The sequence below is a fragment of the Chinchilla lanigera genome, unplaced genomic scaffold (genome assembly GCF_000276665.1).
Source record: "Chinchilla lanigera isolate Chin_1 unplaced genomic scaffold, ChiLan1.0 scaffold00137, whole genome shotgun sequence".
Lineage (NCBI taxonomy): Eukaryota > Metazoa > Chordata > Mammalia > Rodentia > Chinchillidae > Chinchilla > Chinchilla lanigera.
The window spans coordinates 3,207,082-3,226,071 of NW_004955538.1; the positions used below are offsets into that span (position 1 = coordinate 3,207,082).

General features: G+C 63.1%; 1 protein-coding gene across 1 annotated transcript; it reads right to left on the minus strand.

Annotated features, from left to right (window-relative positions):
- Window positions 1-1,629: 1,629 nt before the first annotated feature.
- Akt1 (v-akt murine thymoma viral oncogene homolog 1) lies at window positions 1,630-17,305 on the minus strand (the record flags this gene model as incomplete). Its single annotated transcript, XM_005410844.2, is given in 13 exon segments — window positions 1,630-2,546; window positions 2,769-2,871; window positions 3,928-4,015; window positions 4,087-4,301; window positions 4,377-4,505; window positions 4,587-4,712; window positions 4,901-4,969; window positions 5,545-5,610; window positions 5,695-5,826; window positions 6,071-6,218; window positions 6,550-6,661; window positions 9,047-9,175; window positions 17,162-17,305. Coding segments are annotated over 13 exon segments (1,443 nt in total). The 3' UTR covers window positions 1,630-2,466.
- Between the last annotated feature and the right edge of the window lie 1,685 nt (window positions 17,306-18,990).

Genomic DNA, 18,990 nt, shown 5'->3' on the forward strand with positions numbered 1-18,990 from the left:
GGTAGACAAGGGAAGGGGAACATGCAGGGCAGAAGGGGGGCAGGTGTGCATGTGAGCTCAGCCGTGCTGCCAGCCCCAGCACCATGCACAGTCCAAGCACCCACATTCCGGCCAGAGGCACCAGACTTTTTTTTTTTCAAACAAAAAAGCAAGATTCAACTACGTGCTGTCTGCAAGAAATTCACTTTAAAGAAATGAGTTACAAGAAAAGGATGGAAGCTGGGCATGGTGGCGCATGCCTGTAATCCCAGCACTCGGGAGGCTGAGGCAGGAGGATCTTTGCAAGTTTGAGACCAGCCTGGGCTACAAAGTGAGTCCAAGGCCAGCCTGAACTGCATAGTGAGACCCTGTCTCAAAAAAAAGGATGGAATAAGCCTCTGCCAAGTGATAAGCCCAGCCTTTGAGCAGGCATCTCCTGGCAGGGGCATTTTCTGGGGGAGCAGGCAAAACCTTGACACCTCCTGACACTCCCGGTCACCCGTCACCTGGACCTGCAGAGCCTGTGGTCACACCTGTTGAGACATGGGATGGGCCAAGGCTGATGCCACTCGCTTTCTTCCTGTCCCTTCTGAGCCTGCCTCGTGCTGGGAAGAGTGGGGTGTGGGTGTGTTGGGCACGAGAAGAGCTTCATCTTTGGCAGAACCCCGTGCAGCCTCCCTGGCTGCCCTGCCCTGCTGCCCCTCCCTGCACGCCAGGATGGAGCTGCCCCTCACATGGCACCTACACCCTCTTCCGCTGCTGTGTCTTGCTGTGGACCATTCTGTCCGAGCAGTGGGCAGGTCAGGGTGGGCTGAAAGTGTCTCCGTTCCTGCATCCATTCCCGATGACTCTGGACTGTGGAACTGACCCCAAGGGCTCTCGTGGGAGGGGCAGCTTGTGCCTCTCCAGCAATGGTCCAGCCCTGGCTACAGCTGTCTCCACTTTCACTCCTGTTAGCCACCTTTTCAGTGAGGTTTTGCTCAAAGTTGGAAGGTAATGCAAGGGCACTGCGTAGTCTGGTTTCTGCCATGCTGGTTTTGTAGATGTAAAATCGGGTTGTCTCCTCTCCAAAGCATTGTCCAGTGTGTAACACTGCAGGTGTATTCTCCACAAAGCTGTATAAGGAGTCAGTGGTGTGGCCTGTAGCACACAGCCTGGTAGAACTGAGGACCAGGAACACCCAGAGACTTTAGCTACCCCCAGAGGCCCAGCCTGTCATCCTCCCCACCAGTGGGCACGGAACGAGCCCCCTTTGTCCACCCTGTGGGGAGTGGAGCCCATTAAGGCAAGGCCTTGGCCCCACCTCTGCAGTCTGACTCCAGTTGTACCCCGCCAGGCACTGACCAAGGGGCTCCAACTGTACACCCTGCAGGCTGCTGGTTCTAGGTGCTTTGTGGGTACCTGGGCCCCCAGCTGTTCCCCCACAGCTCTTGGCCCTGCCACGTCCCAGTTCTTCCTGGTGGCCAGGGTCTCACTCCCGTCCCTGCAGGTCGGACAGCAGCTGGGGCTGGCAGCAGCCCAGACAGCCACCGTCTGTGCCCCCTGGTACGTTCTGCTGGAAGCTGCCCCGTGCCACAGGACAGAGGCTTACCTCAGCACAGGCCCTGGCCTCAGCCCCTCATCCCCCAACACCCAGCAAAGCCAGCCACAAACTTGAAAAGCAATTTTTATTGAAGATTTGGAGGGAAAGTTTCATATTATAATAGTAAAAATGCTAAAGTTGAATGTTGTAAAAAATGGCATGGTGCAGCAGCGGCCAAGTCTGGCCAGGAGAGGGAGGGCCAGGCAAGAGATCAGAAGTGAAGCTGCGAGAGCAGAGTGCAGAGAATCATCCGGGGTAAAGAGGCCGGAAGGGGGCTCCTCGGACACAGTGGGGGAGGGGCTTTCCTGTCGCTGAGATTTCACTCCCGAGGCCTGGGAATGGCAAGGTACACAGCTCTGTCCTGCAGGTGAGCCCTGGCCCACCTCAGCCTATCCCAGCCCATCTGAGGGTAGCTCTGAGTATGTCCTCAGAGACATGGCCCTACTGCAAGGGCTGCTTTGTGCCCTACCTGGAGGGTGCCAGCCAGTGTGCCCCAGTGAAGCTGCTCCTGGTGCCGCAGGTGGGACGAGTCCCTGGACCCCAGGTGGGGGCAGTCAGATGCATGGCCAGACAGGGTGGTGCAGGACCTACCCAGACCCGCCACCCCACTGCAAGGGATGCAGAGGTCCTTAACGTTTCCTACATGAGTGTAATTGTTCTGAGGGCAGAGGCCACGTTTGGAGAACAGATTGGATGAAATAAATTAAAGAGAAACCGCAGGACAATTTTTCTCTTGACCTGGCCAGGTGGCAGGACACCATCCCAGCAGGAATGTCCTCCCCTGCCCGGGAGGCCGGCGTGTCTCCTCCCAGTGCATCTGGGAAATCAGCTGTCCAATGCAGGGCATCTGTTGGAGGCTCCAGATCCGGCATGCAGTACGCTGCAACCCTCTGCCGGGGGGACCCTCAGGCCGTGCCACTGGCAGAGTAGGAGAACTGCGGGAAGTGTGGCCTCCGTGCGCTGTCTACACATCCCATGCTGTCGTCTGCAGGGAAGGACACGCCTCAGACTGCAGCAGCCCACCCGCCACGCGGCAGGGGAAACTGAGATGGGGCTGTGGCCCCGCATGGTGACAGCAGCCCTCAGAACCGGGACCACCCTGAGCACCACCGCCCTTCACAGGCTTGTGAAGCATCTCAAGCCGCCAGGGCAGCTGTCTGCAGTCCAGAGTGCACAGGCAGGTGGGCTGGCGTGCAGGGCCCCTCACCTTGGTCAGGTGGAGTGATGGTGATCATCTGGGCTGTGAACTCTTCATCAAAATACCTGGTGTCGGTCTCCGAGGTGACCTGTGGCTTGAAGGGCGGGCTGAGCTGCAGGAGGCACAGCAAGCACTGGTTACAGGCCCTGCCCCCCCACTGAGGAGATGTCAGCCCTCAGTGCCCAGACTCCAGCGCCATCCTGAAAGGGGAGCAGTACGGGGTGGGCGGCCAGGGGAGCTGTGCTCACAACTCCTCAGATGGAAGAGGACCCCCCACCCCATGAAAGACAGGTCCCTCCTCCTGTGTTCCTCACAAGCCTGCCTAGGAGCAGGTGCACAGGGTGAAAGCCCTGTCTGCCGGCAGTGGGTGGTGTGCTGGGCAGGAGTCGGGTGGAACGGAACCCAGGACCCAAGCAGGACTGCCTCCTGTGGGGTAGGGCCAGAGAGGGAGGCTGATCCAGAGGGACAGGACAGCTGGAACTTCCCCTCTCAAGCACATCCTGCAGGACCCAGGGTCGGACCTGTCCCCTTGAAGGAAGGAGCCTCAGAGGGCCCACAGGCGAGGACCCCCACACACTGTCCTGGAGATTGGTGCTGCCCAGTGGACTTGCAGGCTCCTTGGTCACAGCTGGGCAAGAGGGGAGCACTGTCCTCATTCCCTACCCTTGAAGGCAGGGCCAGGAAGCTGGGTAAGGACCTGGGGGCCCTGCCCACCACTGTGGCCTGTGATGGGCACTCAGGTGGACACCAGCAAAGGAGTGCTTAGTGGCAGGGCACCAGTACCCACTGAGAGACCAGGCCCCTCAAGGGCAAGAGCAGGGCGCACCCACCATTGACAGAGCAGAGTGGTTCCCTCCCCTGAGCACCTGGGGTGTGATGGGGCACAGCTCCTTGAGGAGGAGGGGTGGAGAGGCCTGGGCCAGCTTCCAGGAACCCCACAATCAAGCACAGGCAGCGGACTGCAGGGAACTCCCCTGCAGACGAGTGTGCTGGCGAGGGCACGCATGCATGCCACTGTGTGGCTGAGTGGGGGAGTGTGGCACCGAGTGTGACAGGGCAAGCGCACACGCGTGTGAGGGCGTGGCACGGTGGGGAGCGTGGCACCGAGTGTGACGGCAAGCGCACACGCGTGTGAGGGCGTGGCACGGTGGGGAGCATGGCACCGCACCTTCTTCTCATACACATCCTGCCACACGATGCTGGCGAAGAAGCGATGCTGCATGATCTCCTTGGCATCCTCGGAGCCCCCGCCGAGCCTGTGGGGACACGGCCCAGCTCAGCACGAGCCCCGGCCCCGCCCTCCTAGGTGTGCCGGGCAGGGGTGCACCTCTGCTTGGGGTCCTTCTTGAGCAGCCCCGAGAGCAGCGACTTGGCCTCGGGGCCGAGCGTGCGTGGGAAGCGGATCTCCTCCATGAGGATGAGCTCGAACAGCTTCTCGTGGTCCTGGTTGTAGAAGGGCAGGCGGCCACACATCATCTCGTACATGACCACGCCCAGCCCCCACCAGTCCACAGCGCGGCCATAGTCGTTGTCCTCTAGCACCTGCACGGGGACTCAGAGTCACAGTGCGCTGGGGCACAGGGCGGCGGGGACAAGTGAACGGTGGGGGTGGCGTACCTCGGGCGCCAGGTACTCAGGCGTCCCACAGAAGGTCTTCATGGTGGCACCGTCCTTGATGCCCTCCTTGCAGAGCCCGAAGTCCGTGATCTTGATGTGCCCGTCCTTGTCCAGCATGAGGTTCTCCAGCTGTCAGGAGGCCCGGGCGTCAGCACCACTGGCTGGGCCCTGCCTGCCAGCCCACCTGTGGGGCACAACCTGGGGCCCCACCTTGAGGTCCCGGTACACCACGTTCTTCTCGGAGTGCAGGTAGTCCAGGGCCGACACGATCTCCGCGCCGTAGAAGCGGGCCCGGTCCTCAGAGAACACGCGCTCCCGGGACAGGTGGAAGAAGAGCTGTGGGAGGGGACACTGAGGGGCCACAGGGGAAGGGGCCACCCGCCACCTGCAGACAGGACAGGGCGGGGCCAGCCCAGGCAGTCCTGGAGACCCTAACTTGGCGAGTCCAGGGCACCATCCTGTACCCCTGCCAAGCCCACCCACGCATCTCTGCCACAGCCGCCTGAGTGCTGCACCCTGCCTACCTCGCCCCCATTGGCATACTCCATGACGAAGCAGAGTCGGTCATGGGTCTGGAAGGAGTACTTCAGGGCCTGGAACAGAGCACAGCTGGAGCTGCGGCCCTCCACGAGCGCATGGACAGATGGAGGCCATGCACCCCCAGCACCAAGTGGCCCACAGGCACCAAGGTGTGTTCTAAAGATGAGCTATGGGGGTCTGGGTTCACATCCAGGAGAACACTGGGACCTCAGAAGTAGTGCACCAGGTGCTGGGGCCACTAAAACTGAAGGGAAGTCAAGATTTCCCACCGTGATGCTGAGCTGTCTGGCCGCCTTTACCTCAGAACACAGACAGCCTCGTCCAAGGAAGGCCAGCAATGGCTGGTCACCCCTAAGTGCTGACCCTCGAGCTAAGGAACTGGCTGGACGGGGGCCTCCCCTGGATGTGGACACCCAGCACACTTCCCTCCTGCAAGGAGAGGTTTGCAGAGGTGTGGGCCTCCCAACCCTTGGGAGAGTGGGTAGAGACCAACATCACCAGCCCTGCGGCTGCACGCTGGGCTCAGCAAGCACAGCCCATGGCCTGCATCCAACACCATCGTGCTCTGCCTGTTATGGGCCACATCTGAAGCATCCTGCACCAGCCCATTGTGAGCGGCCCCACTCACCGTGAGGAAGGGATGCCTGGAGTTCTGCAGGACACGGTTCTCAGTAAGGGTGTGTGCCACCTCATCCTGGAAGGCAGGATCAGCTGAGTGCCCGCCCACTGGTCTGCTCCTGCCTGCCTGCCTGCCCACCTGCCCCGTGCTCACCCGTACCTTGGCCACAATGACCTCCTTCTTGAGGATCTTCATGGCATAGTAGCGGCCTGTGGCCTTCTCCTTCACCAGGATCACCTTCCCAAAGGTGCCCTTGCCCAGCAGCTTCAGGTATTCAAACTCGTTCATGGTCTGTGGGCAGCAGGCAGCACCGGTCAGTGCCCCTGTGCTCCACACCTGCCCATGGGGCAGACACTTGCCCAAAACCCAGAGGCTGCACAGCGTCACCCACAGCAGACTGGGAGGCAGGGTGCAGGCGGGTCTGCAGGGTCAGCAGGACTCCAGTGATCCCCCAAGCCCCTCAGATCCAGGCCACAGCCAGGAAGCCAGGTAAGGACCCTGAGCCCCATGGGGGGAGGGCGAGTCCGAGCTTTACCACTCGGTGCTTGGGCTTGGCCAGGGACACCTCCATCTCCTCAGCCCCTGAGTTGTCGCTGGGCGAGCCCGACTGGAACTCCATCAGCTCCTCCTCCTGCCTCTTGAGCCCATCAGCTACCGTCTGGATGGCAGTTGTCCACTCCTCCCTGCAGGGTATCAGCTGAGTCACCTTCACCCTTGGCTGGTGCAGCAGCCCAGACAGACCCCCAGTAGCCACCCAGAACCTGGCCTCCACACAGTCTGAAAGCCTCTGGATGCTGGGCACACGAGGTCCAGCCCCACAGCGGGCACCTCAACCCACCGTTTCCACTGCTGGCTTTGGCTTTCCCAGCCACCTGCACCACACGGTGGGACAGAGCTTGTTTCTAGAATGGACCGAGGATGGCCACAAGCAGCAGGCACCACAGCCCCTACCCCCATGTCCATCTCCAGCCCCAGGACTACTGCCCACAGCAGGCCCACGCCCCACCTACGCACCGCTCCTCGGGCGTCTCCACGTGGAACGTGCGCTCGATGACGGTGGTCCACTGCAGGCAGCGGATGATGAAGGTGTTGGGCCTGGGCCGCTCCGTCTTCATCAGCTGGCATTCTGAGGACGTGGCCGGGGGAGCACCTTCTGCATCCTCTGCCCTCCTCGCCCCAGCCACGTCCGTAGGAACCCCACCTGGTGCCAGGAGGCCATCCCAGGTCCTCTCCAAGCCTGTTCCCCTCATAAACGGGGCTCAGCCCTGCTGCAGCTGAGATGCCCTGTCCTGAAGGTGGGGCATCCCCAAGAGACCCCCTCCCACGGCCCTTCCTGCCTTTGCCTCTGAGCCCTCAACTCATGCCAGGTCTTGAAGAGTGAGGGGCATTGAGGTCCCAGAGCAGGACTGGGATGCAGCCTGCCCTGTCACAGCTGGTGTACAAATGTCAGCAGCTTTGCCAAGCACAGCTGGAGCACCTGGAGAACATACATACCTGGAGCACACACACACACTTAAAGCATAGACACTGAAGCACAAAAACCTGCAGCACACACCTGGAGTAGCTACACACCTAGAAGACACAGCTGCAGCACATCCTCCTTGAGCACACACACCTGAAGCATGTACACCTACAGCATGTGCACACATGCACCACACACCTAGAGCATATGCACACCTGAGGATAATGCACACCTGGAGCACATGCACACCTGGGCCACATGTGCACCTGTGGCACATGCACACCTGGGGCCCACACGCCCCTGGGACTCATGCACACCTGCAGCACACCAGCCACAATGGATAGATGGTGAGGACAAAGCAGTCCTGAGGAGTGAGAACTGCGTGTGCAGAGAGTTTCTGGGCAGGGCTTGGAGTGTGGGGCCAGCAGAGGGGCCTCCCACATTCCAGCACTGGGGCCCTGGCAATGTGAGGGGCTGGCAGGGCTCCACTGAGTGAGTAAGGGGGCACCTGCCAGGCCTGGGGGCCTGGAAGGGCCCTGGGGCGAAGTTCTCTGGGGAAGGCCTGTGCAAGTATCAGGCATGGAAGGGTAGAACACCTGCTTCCTCCAGGACAGCCTGTTGGAGGTCACCAGACGGGATACAACGTCCAGCGCTGGGGTTCTGGTGCCACACAAACCAGAAGCCACCCTTGGGAAAGCCCTGGTCACGGAGGCCGGCACAGCCACCCTGTCCTACTCCACTGCACACCCTGGCTGGTGCCACCACCTTCCTCCTGCAGCCCCTGGCCTGCTCACTGCACAGGCAGCCCCTGCCCCAGCTAGTGCGCTTCCAGAGTTGCCCTCCTGCCCACCACACTCACTCTGGGGCGTGCTCCAGATGCCTCACCCAGCAAGGCCCGCTCCCCAGCCATGAAGGCCCCGGCTCTGATCAGGAGACACTGGAGAGAGCTTGGGTCAAGACTGCCAGGGGCTGGGTAGCTGCCTCCTTGGTCTCTCCCATCCTGAGGGGTCCCTGACTATCAGACCACCCTGCCACTGCTGGGCCTGAGGCTGGAAGAGCCACAGAGGATGAACTTAGGGTTCAAAGGAACTGGGTCCAGGTAAAGCCCCCAAGAAGCCCTTCAGCCTGGCCTCACAGGGCAGGGTCTGCTCCTTCCAACTGGGCAGCTGGGGCTCATGGCGTTGGCTGTGACCTCTTCCTCAAGCATGGCCCAGGGACACAGGATTGGCGATAGTACAACAGGGTGCCAGAACCACCCCTGCTCCTCCTCCTGCCTGCAGATCCCACGGCTGCAGTTGTCTACACCTAGCCTGGGCCCAGTGTGGTCAGGGGAGCCGAAGGACCCCAGGTCTCAGGCAGGACAGGCAGAGCTACTTAGAGGCTGGGTGCATAAGAAGGTGCCATACGAAGGTGCAACGCAGGACCAATATAGTGAGCACTGCACTACATCCCAAGCTGCATCCCCAGGCCAACCCCAGAAGTCTGTCCTTGGCATCCCACCCCTCACAGATGTCCCACAGCCAAGCCCTGATCAGCACTCAGTCACCCCATACACTGGCCCTGTCCTGGGCCAGCCCCAGGTGAGCAGCAGTGACAGAACAGGGACCCAGCATCCCGCATGCCAGGCCCACGTGGGCAGGGCTTCCTGGACACAGTCCTCGCCCACGTGAGGGAGACAAAAGGACCCATGGGCACGGAGGACCTCAAGAACCTTTACAGGGGGTGGCAGAGGCTGAGAGCTGGAAGCCCCCCAGCACCACGCCTGCCCTGCCCACGGGGTCCCCATGAGACCTGATGGGCCCCGTTTAGCGCAGCCCCACATGCCAGAGCCTCCAGCTTCCAAACAAGAACCCCAGGGCGCAGCTCCATCCTGGCCAAGCCCGAGCTGACCATGCAGTCCCAGAGGTGACCCAGGAGCCAGCACTGCCCAGCCTGCTTCCTGGGACACAGGCCAAGGGGACCTCAGCAGGGGCCTGGCACACAGAGGGCTCCAGCAGTCCCTGCCCATACATCCCTGCTCCAACCCAGGGTGACCAAGAGGACACTTACGTGCCACGGAGAAGTTGTTGAGGGGGGACTCGCGCTGGTCCACATCCTGCGGCCGTTCCTTGTAGCCGATGAAGGTGCCATCATTCTTGAGGAGGAAGTAGCGCGGCCGCCAGGTCTTGATGTACTCCCCTGCGGGCAGGCGGAAGGGCTGTGCTGAGCACACTGCCTGGGCGGGCCAAGGAGGGGCACTGGGCCGGAGACAGGCGCTCTGGGGAGACAGGCACTGCGAGGGCCCAGCTACACTGCCAGGGCTCCAGACAAGAGCTCTGTCAAGCACCCAGGGGCCGCCAAGTGGTGGCTGCTAGTGGTAATGGCGGGTGTGGCTGCCGCCAAGACCGGCCCCTGCCTGAGGATGAAGCCTGTTTGCGGCAGGGTGGGGGACTCGTGGCTCACGCTGGCCTGTCTGCAGCCTGCCAGGGCTGGGCCACAGGGCACCCACCTATCTGGGACAGCACTGCCGGCCCAGGGCCAGGGTGCCCCTCCACCTGTGGAAGCAGACCAGGGAGGCTCCCGCAGTCTGGCACCAAGACCGGCCCAGGCCTAGCCTGGGTCAGCCAGGTACACCGCAGCATTTCCCTCCAGTTCTGCAGCATCAGCCTCACACAGGCGCTCAGAGTGGGGATCAGAGCAGATGTCCTCTGCGATCTCCGAGCGACTGTCATTTTTCACACTGACACCCGGAAAAAATGTTTCATTTACATTTTGCCGAGCAAGGAGTCTGAACAACAGGGAACTTACTAATTAGGCAACTTCTTCATCTGAGGGGACACTGGGCAGAGGGTGGCGTGGGACCAGCCCACAGGGCAAAAGCCTGGACGGGGGTCAGGTGTCCACCAGGCCAAGCCCTGGACCTGGAGGGACAAGCAGACAGCGATGGCTCGGTCCCACGCACAGCCCAGCCCCCCAGGCACAAAGCAGGTCAGTACAGCCAGGTACCGGGGGCAGGCACTCTTTCCAGGTACACAGGCGTGTGGGGCCAGGCAGCACCTCGACTTCCTGTAGCCCCGGAGACTGGCCAGCCCTGCCCATCTGCGGTCCTTCCGCAGGCCAGGCCACTCCTTGGTGTCCCGGGTGGGGACCCAGGCTCAGCCCTCAGCCCCAGCCCCACCCTCTGTCCAGGATGCAGGTCACAGAGGCTCCTCCCAAGCCCCGCCCTTCGCCCAGGCCAAGCCCACCTCTACTCTGCACCACCCTGGTCAGCAGGAGATGCACAGGACACACAAGTGCCTGCCCTGCAGGGCCTGAGTATGCATGGGGAGGCTCCAGGTTACCCTGATGCGGGCTGAGAGAGGGTGACCAGAGGCCCCCAGGCTGCCCCAGCCCAAACACCAACAGGAAGAGCTCCCTGTCTGCAATGCCCCGTGACTTTCTGAACAATGCAGGGGTTTTTCTGAGGGGACAGACCCTCTTGCTGCTGCCCTACAGCACACCTGTGGCCACCAAGGCACCTACAGCCGAAACCTGGGCCCTAGGATTGCTAGGGCCTGTGACCATCACCCAGCAAAACCCACTTGAGCAGGATTGGCATCTGCATCTTGCCCAAGTGCACAAACCAGGGTCCACAGTCCCCGTGGATACACAGGCCCCATGGACACTGGCTCCAGCCCACTCCATGCACACCTGCCAATCACACCTACCACGTGGCTCCACCCAGCCCCCAGCCCGGATGCCGGGCCTAGCTGTGCAGCACAGGCAGGAGGTAGAGGAGCAGAGCGAGCAGGGGGCACCCACCCGCCTGTCCCGGCCCGCCCGCCACGAATGCCCACCCGCCGGCACCAGTCTGGAGCTGTCGGCCCCTGATGGAGTGCCTCCCATCTCGCCAGCTGCCGCTCCCCGGGACACTAACCGAGCGGGGCGGCTGATGAGTACTGCGCCCGTGCGCCCCGGAAATCCATCTTGCTCTACCAACTGCTGCCCGCTCCTATCACAGCCCCCTACCACACCAGCACCCCGCCCACCCAGTAGAATTGCAACCTGATCCCAAATCGGCCTCCTCCCAGCTCCAGCTCTGCCAGCCCAGCCCCAGCACCTAGATGGGCTCCACTGGGCCAGCTATTCCAGGAGCAGGGCCTGGGGTGCAGGCTAAAGCAGCCCTCACTGGGAAAGAATCAGCCCCCCAAGAGAAGGGCCAGGAAGGCCCAGGAGTCTGGCGTTGGAATGGGCCTCACCCCTTTGCCTACGGGGCCCAGCACCTGGACCCCTCCAGAGGAAGGACAGGGCCCTGCACCCAGGACCAGCTTGGAGACAATCTCTTCATCTCCCGCCTTCCAGCTGAGCCAGGCGGTCATTGGGGTGGGGGCAGCTGCAGCCTGAGCTGTGGCCGGCATGTGAACGAGTTCAGCCCAGACAGACAAGAGGCAGGCCAGCAGCTCAGACTATGGCCCTGGGTCCCAGCCCCTCCAGGACTGGAAGAACCCGCAGGAGTGAGTGGAGGGGCAGCCACAGAGGTCGCGTTGGGGTCACAGTGGGTGGGACAGGCAGGAAAAGACTGGCCCACAAGGCTCCCCTTTGTCCTCAGTGTCTGTGGAGGTGAACCTATCTGGCCTGACTCCCCTACCCTGGGCAAGCTGGCTCCAGCTGGGAACTTGTGCAGTCAGTAGCCCTCGGGGACACGACCCACATGGAGACCACAGAGCCCAGCCTCCATCCCAAGTGCCCTGACCAGGCCATGCTCCGGACAGATGCAAGCAACAGACAAAGGACAAAGCCAAGCCAACCTCCAAGGACGCTGCCCTCCACCGGGCCCCACTGCTCCCTGAGGCCAGAGGCCCACTCCACAAGCAGGACAACCCAAGATTGCTACAGTGGGCGGTCAGGCCGGCCCTGATGTCAGAGCAGTCTCAGCTCCTACCAGGGCACAGCCGCTGCAAAGGGACAGGCAGTGGCCAGGGCACCTCCTACCCAAGGGCACCCTTCTGTCCCACCTTTGGCAGGCCCTGGAGGCTTGCCCTGCACCACCCCTCCAGCACAAGGTCCTCCTGGCCCCACCCAACTGCAAAGGTAGGCAGAGTGAGCCAGGGCCCTGGGCCCTGCCCAGGCTGGCAGCACAGCCCAAACCGCCACTCAACCTGCACCCCAAGCCCGTGGCCCAGCCCATGGCTCCTCCACATCCCTGTGGTCAATCTGACTGGGCCCCTAGCCAGGACAGGGTCTCTCCAAGCAGCCCCGACTTCACTCGATGCTGGGGTTCTAGCAAGGCCTCTAGGAGGGCCCCTCTGCCAAAGTGCCCGTTGGGTGGGGCCTCTTGGCCAGTGCTAGGCAGGACCGTACGTCAGGTTGCAGCACCATCACAGACACGTCCTGGGGGTCCCACTGAGCTGCAGGAGCGCAGGCCCCTCTGAGCCACACTGGCCCAGCCACTGCATCCCAAGCGCCACAAACACCCCGAGTCCCTGCTCTCGGGAAACTGCTGGGTAAACACTTTGCCGCTCGGCGGTGCAGTGGCAGGCGGCAGCTGGCGGGGCGCCAGGCGGCACCGAGCTGTTTCTCCACAGCAAAGTGAGCCCCAGCAGGCCTGCCGAGCGGGCGCCAGCTGACAGCGGCGACCACACAGTCCCCCGCTGCCACCACATCCATCGTGCGCGACAGCTGCCGGGTGCCCATTTACCTTCTCCAGCACATTGAGCACGCGTGCGGTGCGGACGGCAGCCCTCAGGGCCGGTGGGCAACGGGCAGCACGGTCACCTCCAACGCCCAGCCTGTCTGTCAGGCCTCTGCCTGAGCCCAGCAGGTGCTAGCCATTGATCACCCAAGAACCAGTGAGGGCAGGGCAGGGCAGGAAGGAGCCACACGACCAGGGCCACAGCCCCCACCACCCACCTACTCCCTAGGTGGCCCTTGGAAGGCGGGGTGCCCTGTCTGGGGCCTTAGGGGGTGGGGCACGAGTGGCTGGCTTGGACATGGTGCTCCAGCTATCCAGGCCTCTCTCCCGGCTGCAGCCCTGTCCACCTACCCAGCTGGAAGCAGGATCATCATGCCCACTGCTCCCTGGGGAAACTAAGGCTCCCACAAGGGGACACTCAAGGCCAGAGAAGCAGACAGTGACCACAGACCCAGGTAGCTCTTCTCAAGTGTGGGCTCTGCCATGAAGAAGAGTGCCAATGCACGCACTGTCCCACGGGCCACAGGGTGGTCAGGTGCCGTCAGGGTGCTGCCAGGGCTGCCCTCCAGCCTCCAGATGACATCACCACCCCTGTCCATCACCCTGAGCTGCAGACCCCTCCCACCCACCCTGCGCTTCCCCACTGCCACTTCCATCTTGGCACTGCCCAGCGCCCTCTCCATCTGTCACGGAGCCCAGCGATGCTGCATCCTGTGTCCCCCAACCCTTCCTTCTCAGCTCTGCAGCCTTTGTGCAGGGTTAGGGGGTGGTCTGCATCTGTGCCCACATCTAGCTTCTAACCCCAGTGACCCAGTACCCCCAGGCACTGTCTCTGCTTGTCCTGCTTACAGAGCTTCTCACACTGGCCACAGCCCACGTGTCGCCAGCTCTACCTCCACCAAGCTGTCCCAGTGGTCCCCACACCAGGCCTCCTGGCACCTATCTGCGTGGTGTGGTGTGGTGGCTGAGGTCACGTGCAGAAGGGGCATCAGAGGCCCACTCAGCAATCAGCGCCTTGTTCAGTTCCAGAGCAGTGCCCCTGGACACACCACTTACCCATGGCCCAGCCAAACCCACCACTCAGGGCTGGCGACGAGGTTCCCGGCAGGATGAGGAGAGGCAGAAAGGCCACCGGACAGGTGAGCAGGCAGTGCCACTTTGAGAGGGGACAGGAGCCCAGGGCTCCTCCCAGGGCAGCCTCAGGCCAGAGCAGCAAAGCTGCACACATGCCAGCCCCGTCCCCACTCTGGTGCAGACACCCAGAGGACACAGAAGCAGAGACCCAGGGCCCATCCGCTGCAGCCCCTAGAGCAGACCTTGCACCCTGGGCACCCTGCTTCGCAGCCACCCCTGGGCCAGGGTCCCGAGCACAGCACTGGGTCCCCCCTGCCATGACACTGCATCTGCCCACTTCAGGTGCCATCAGACTCCCATGGCCTCACCCCGGGCCCCAGGAAGCTGGCTCCCAGTCAGGACCCGTGTGAGTTGTGCCAGGTTCCCCAGAAGAAGCCCCACCTGACACCCTACCTACAAGGGGGGCTAAGTGCGAGTCTACAGGGCCAGCCACCCAAACCCAGCCCCCCAGGATCCCACCCACACCCCAGACCCGCAGGACAGTCACCAGTGAACCCCAGCGCCAACATCTGCAGGCAAAGAATTATTATTTCCCAAGGTCAAAGAAAAGTACATCCAAAAGCAGAGGAATGAATGAGGGGCAAGGCAGGTGAGTGGCCCCCAGCAGCCGGGCCATGGCTGGACCAGGGCCCCTGCCAGGTCTGGCTGGGGAGAGCAGAGCCGGCAGAGTGGTGGGCAGCCTGGGCAGCGGGCAGCAGCCTCCACTCTGGCGTGGGAGGGCTGAGGCTGGGTGCTGGCGCTGAGCCTGGCCCGGGTGTGCCCCGACAGGGGTGCCAGCCCAGCCAGGCCAGTTCCCTCTACCCCACCCCTGCTACACTTCTAGGAACCGGCCTGATGCAACCCGCAGGGCCTCTCCTGGGAGCCCGGGAGCCACCCGCCACTGGCCCCTTCCCAGGCCTCAGCTTCCCTGTGCAATGCGAACTCTGCTACCCACAGGGCTGCCAAGGGATCAGGAGGAATCCGGGGCTCAACAGTTGGTGGGTCACAGGCCCCGTGCACACCCCACTCCTCCCTGATCACACAGAAGCCACCACACTGGAGAACACCCTGCCAGACAGGGTGGACAGCCAGGTCACAGTGGCCAGAGCACGGGGCTCAGGGGCCCCCGGATTCAGGCTGGGGCCAGTAGTGACCCCATCCCCAGGGCAAGGTCGCCCGCTTCCTCTTTTGTTGTTTGTTTTTAAAAGGAGAGTTCAACACGCTCACAGAACAGGAAACTCGGCCCTGCACCGCCGAGCCGACCCTCGGCCACAGCCCAGCCGCCGGCCCACGCCGCCCATCATCAGGCCAGGGCCGGGCTCCCACACCCTGCACACCTCACAGCACAGCCAAGGGACACCGACTGCACCACAGCCTGACACTCCCCGTCCAGGGCACCAGGCCCAAAGCCCCTTGGGGTCCGTGTCCAGCCCCTGACTCCCAGGATGCCCGGGGGCCAGATCAGGGCACATCCACAGCAGGACGCACGTGGCCTGGCCAGTGTACAGCTCTCCTGGGCTCAGCTGAGCTGAGGTCCAGACACTGCCCCCACACGCACCTGGGCACGTGCACCTGGCGGCTGCACACGCGCCCTAAGCCTGTCCCCACGGCCCCGCCTGCCCACGTCCTGGCTGCTTTCTTTGTACACACCTGGGCCAGCTCCCTGCTATGCTCAGGGATGCTGAAGACAAAGCAAGCCTGACTAAGGGGACAACAGCAGGGCTCCTCGGGATTACCATCCATGGAGCATGGACACGAGACAGCCACTGGCTCACCCCCATGCCCCAAGGCATGGTCGCCCCACCTGCACCAGCCCAAATGCCAAGTGAGTTCCCCCAAGAGCCAAGTGGCCCAACCACAGGACGGTCCTGGGGAGGCCCAGCTGAGACAGGCCTGCCCAGGCAGCGCCCTACCCTGCAAGGCCAAGGACACAAGGTGTGGCCAGGTGCCCAAGGACAGTCCAGCAGGTCCCCAGTAGCCTAGGACTGTGTGCTGTGGACCCAGAGAGATCACTATGCATCAAAAGAGACACCGAGCAGTGACTGCCCTGCTAGGCCAGCGCAGGGAGAGCCTGGGGACAAGGAACGAAGCTAGGCAGGAACGCTGGTGCCACCTCCCACCCGGGCACTACCCACACCTGTGCTACCTGTGCTGAGGCTGGGAGAGGCTGGGGGAACAGGGTCCTCTCCTCTGGCCTGGGAGGCTGCAGCTGGCTGTCCTGCCAGGTCCCACCCCCACTGTACAGATGGGGACGCTGAGGCCCAGGGTTGTCCATGACCTTTGCCCTAGAAGGCAAAACCATGACAGAGGGGCCCAATAGGGCCCTACCCAGCCCTCTGGACACCCCACAGGGCCGGATGTCCCATCCCGGAGGACTCAGAAGGGACCCTGGTGAGTAGCACCTGAAACTCTCAGGCCCCTAGGGGCTCCTGCCAGGTGCTGGCCAGGGAGAGCCCCAGGCAGGAAATGCCCCAGGAACTTGAGGCCAGGCATCTCCGGGTCAGCTCCAAATCAATCGTATAGTCGAACGGTCATTCAACCAACACCAGCAGAGTGAGGCACAGAGGCAGGGCGGAGGTGGGCAGCCCATACCCGAGGCTGTGGGGGCCGGGGGGCACAGGTGGCTCCTGGGGGGATGAGGTAGGACGGCCTCAGATGGAGGAGAGGGAGGAGGCAGCTGGGCAGGACGGGTAGCGGGGTCAGGCCCCCACAGCTCAGGCTGCAGCCTCCCCCCGGTGCTGGCCAGCACCGACCTGGCAGCTGCCAAGTCAGGCTATCTGGTGCAAGCTGATTACAACCTCTGTGCACTTGGAGCCTCCCTAGCCCCCCACATCTTCCAGGCCCATGCTACTGAGGAACTTCTATAGATCCCACAAAACCCCATCTCATGACACCCACTTTTGCCACACACCCCTGTCTGATCCATGCCTGGGGTTACCCCCCACAAAGATGTAGGATCCATCCATGTGAGGGCATGGGGGGCCACTGGCATTATGGAATCACCAGAACTTCCAGAGAAGCAGGGCTGGAGGATGAGGAAGTCTGGAGGGGATAGCCAGTGCCCACCCTAGGGCAGGAGGGCACAGCTGGAGGAGGAGCCTGCCTCGTGCCCCTCCCTGGGCTGCAGGGCTCCCACAGGTGCAGGCCAGCCCAGGTGGGCCGCTGAGCGGTGGAACCCTCCCCAGCTTCCAGCCTGAGGTGGTGCAGCCTTGCCCTGCCCTTGGGAGATCCAGGCAGGGCCCAGCCACCAGCACATCTGCCCCAGGGCACCCAGCGTCCTCACCGCCTTCCAGGAAAGCCAGGAAGGTGAGTATGGGCCAGCCCCACTCCGGCACCCACCACCAGGGAAGGTGGGGCTGGCCCCAGGCCCAGGCCCCAGGCCCAGGCAGCTGCCCACTGACCTCGCTTGTGCAGCCAGCCCTCCTTCACGATGGCCACGTCATTCATGGTGCCCACGGCCCCTGCGGGCCGGGGTAGCCCCAGTGTGCTCGTGGTCTCCACAGTCTCCTCTTGGGGGGCTTGGGGCCCTGCCCTGGCCACCGAGTCTGGAGGAAGAAGGGGGTCTCAGACGTGTGCCCGCCCTCCTGCCCCTCTTCTCCCCAGCTGTGCAGACCACTCCTACCCCACAGCCTCCGCAGCCCACTGCCCCATCCTGCTTAAGCCCACCACCACCACCGCCGCAGCCAGGCAGTACCCAGTGCCTAGCCACCCTGGCCAGAATGTTTGGCCCACAGGCTTGGACCCTTGGCAGAGACCCCCAGGCACTGGGAATGCAGAGACCCAGGCCGAGCACAGGCTGCAGCACCCGAAAGCCCAGAACTGGGCCAGAGCTGGGCCTCCGGAAATCCCAGCCCGCCTCAGCCACAGCAGCCCTGCCGTCTGAATCTGGTTCATTCATTCAGCCAGTGTGGACCAGGCATCTCTGGTTTTGCCAGGCCCTGTGCTGGGCGCCTGAGACAAAGACACGTTCAGACAGTCGTTGGTGAGGAGCACCCAGGGCAGAGTGGTTACAGACCCACAATCACAGCATTCAGGCCACAAATGGGAGCACTGGACGAGCCCTCGCCCCGCAGGGGCCTACCAGCTAGTCCACGCCGAAGCACACTGCCTGAGAGTCCACCACTGTCCCACTGCAAGTACTGTGCTCCTATGCACCCACATCACCACCTCTAGTATCCTAAGAAAGAGCACTTGCATATTCCCCCTGCCAGCAGCCTGTGCTAGCCCTCAAGGGGCTGCAGGCCCAGCAGAGACCCAAGGACCAGGTGGCATGCAGCCCAACATGGGCCCTTCTCCAGGCAGCCCAGATGCCCTCCCACCAGTCATGTCTCTGGCTTCCTGAGGCTCAGGCCAGGCACCCAGGGTGTCACTGGCCCAGTCTTCCGCGACAACTGGCCCAGCAGGAAGGCCCCAGCGTCTATGTTAAAGGCCAGGACAGGGAAGACCCAGCCGGCAGAGGAAGTGGGCCCCCAGCAGGCCTAGGGAAGCAGGCAGGAGGCCCCACCGCATAGTACCCACAGGGGGCTCTGTGGCCCAGTGGGCGTGGCCTGGACGCCTGGAGGCCCCCGCCCCCACCCCCACTGCCAGGCCCAGGCCTGCTGTTGACAGTCAGACAGCTGTAGGAGCCCTGTGTATAAATACATCGTGGCACACACCGGGCGCACAGGCAGGGTGAGCCTGGGCATAGGACGCCTCCTGCACTTGGACCCAGGTGCCTCACATAGGAGTGGGGGGCACTACCACTAAGGCCTGAGGCACAACACTCCAAACAACATCTGGGACCGAAGTCTGAGAGCTGCTTGTCCAGTAGCACCAATGCACCGGCCCTTCACTGGGGCTGGGGCCAGCAGTGACCAGCGGCCACCTGGAGCAAGGCGGGGCTGGGGGCCACACGGCACAGGCCCAGCTCTGGAACCAGCTGTCCCGGGATGGCCCGTCTCAGGAGCCCCCCTGGTTCTCCAGGCCCCCCGATCGCCAGGGTGGGCAGCATCTCCAGGCCTGGGCAGGCAGGAAGCAGCTTCCGGGCCAGGAGGGCCAGGCGCCCTTTGTGGGCTAGCCTGGGCGCCCTGCCGCCGCGGCAACTTTTCGTCCACGGGAAATGAGGTCTCCTTCCAGGCCCTCCCACGGGTTGGCAGGCCCCAGCCTTTCTCCTACCCCAACCCCACTCCGGCGCGCCCCGCCGGCCCGGGGCGTGGAGCTCCCCGCGTGCCCGGCAGCGCCCCTCTCCCCT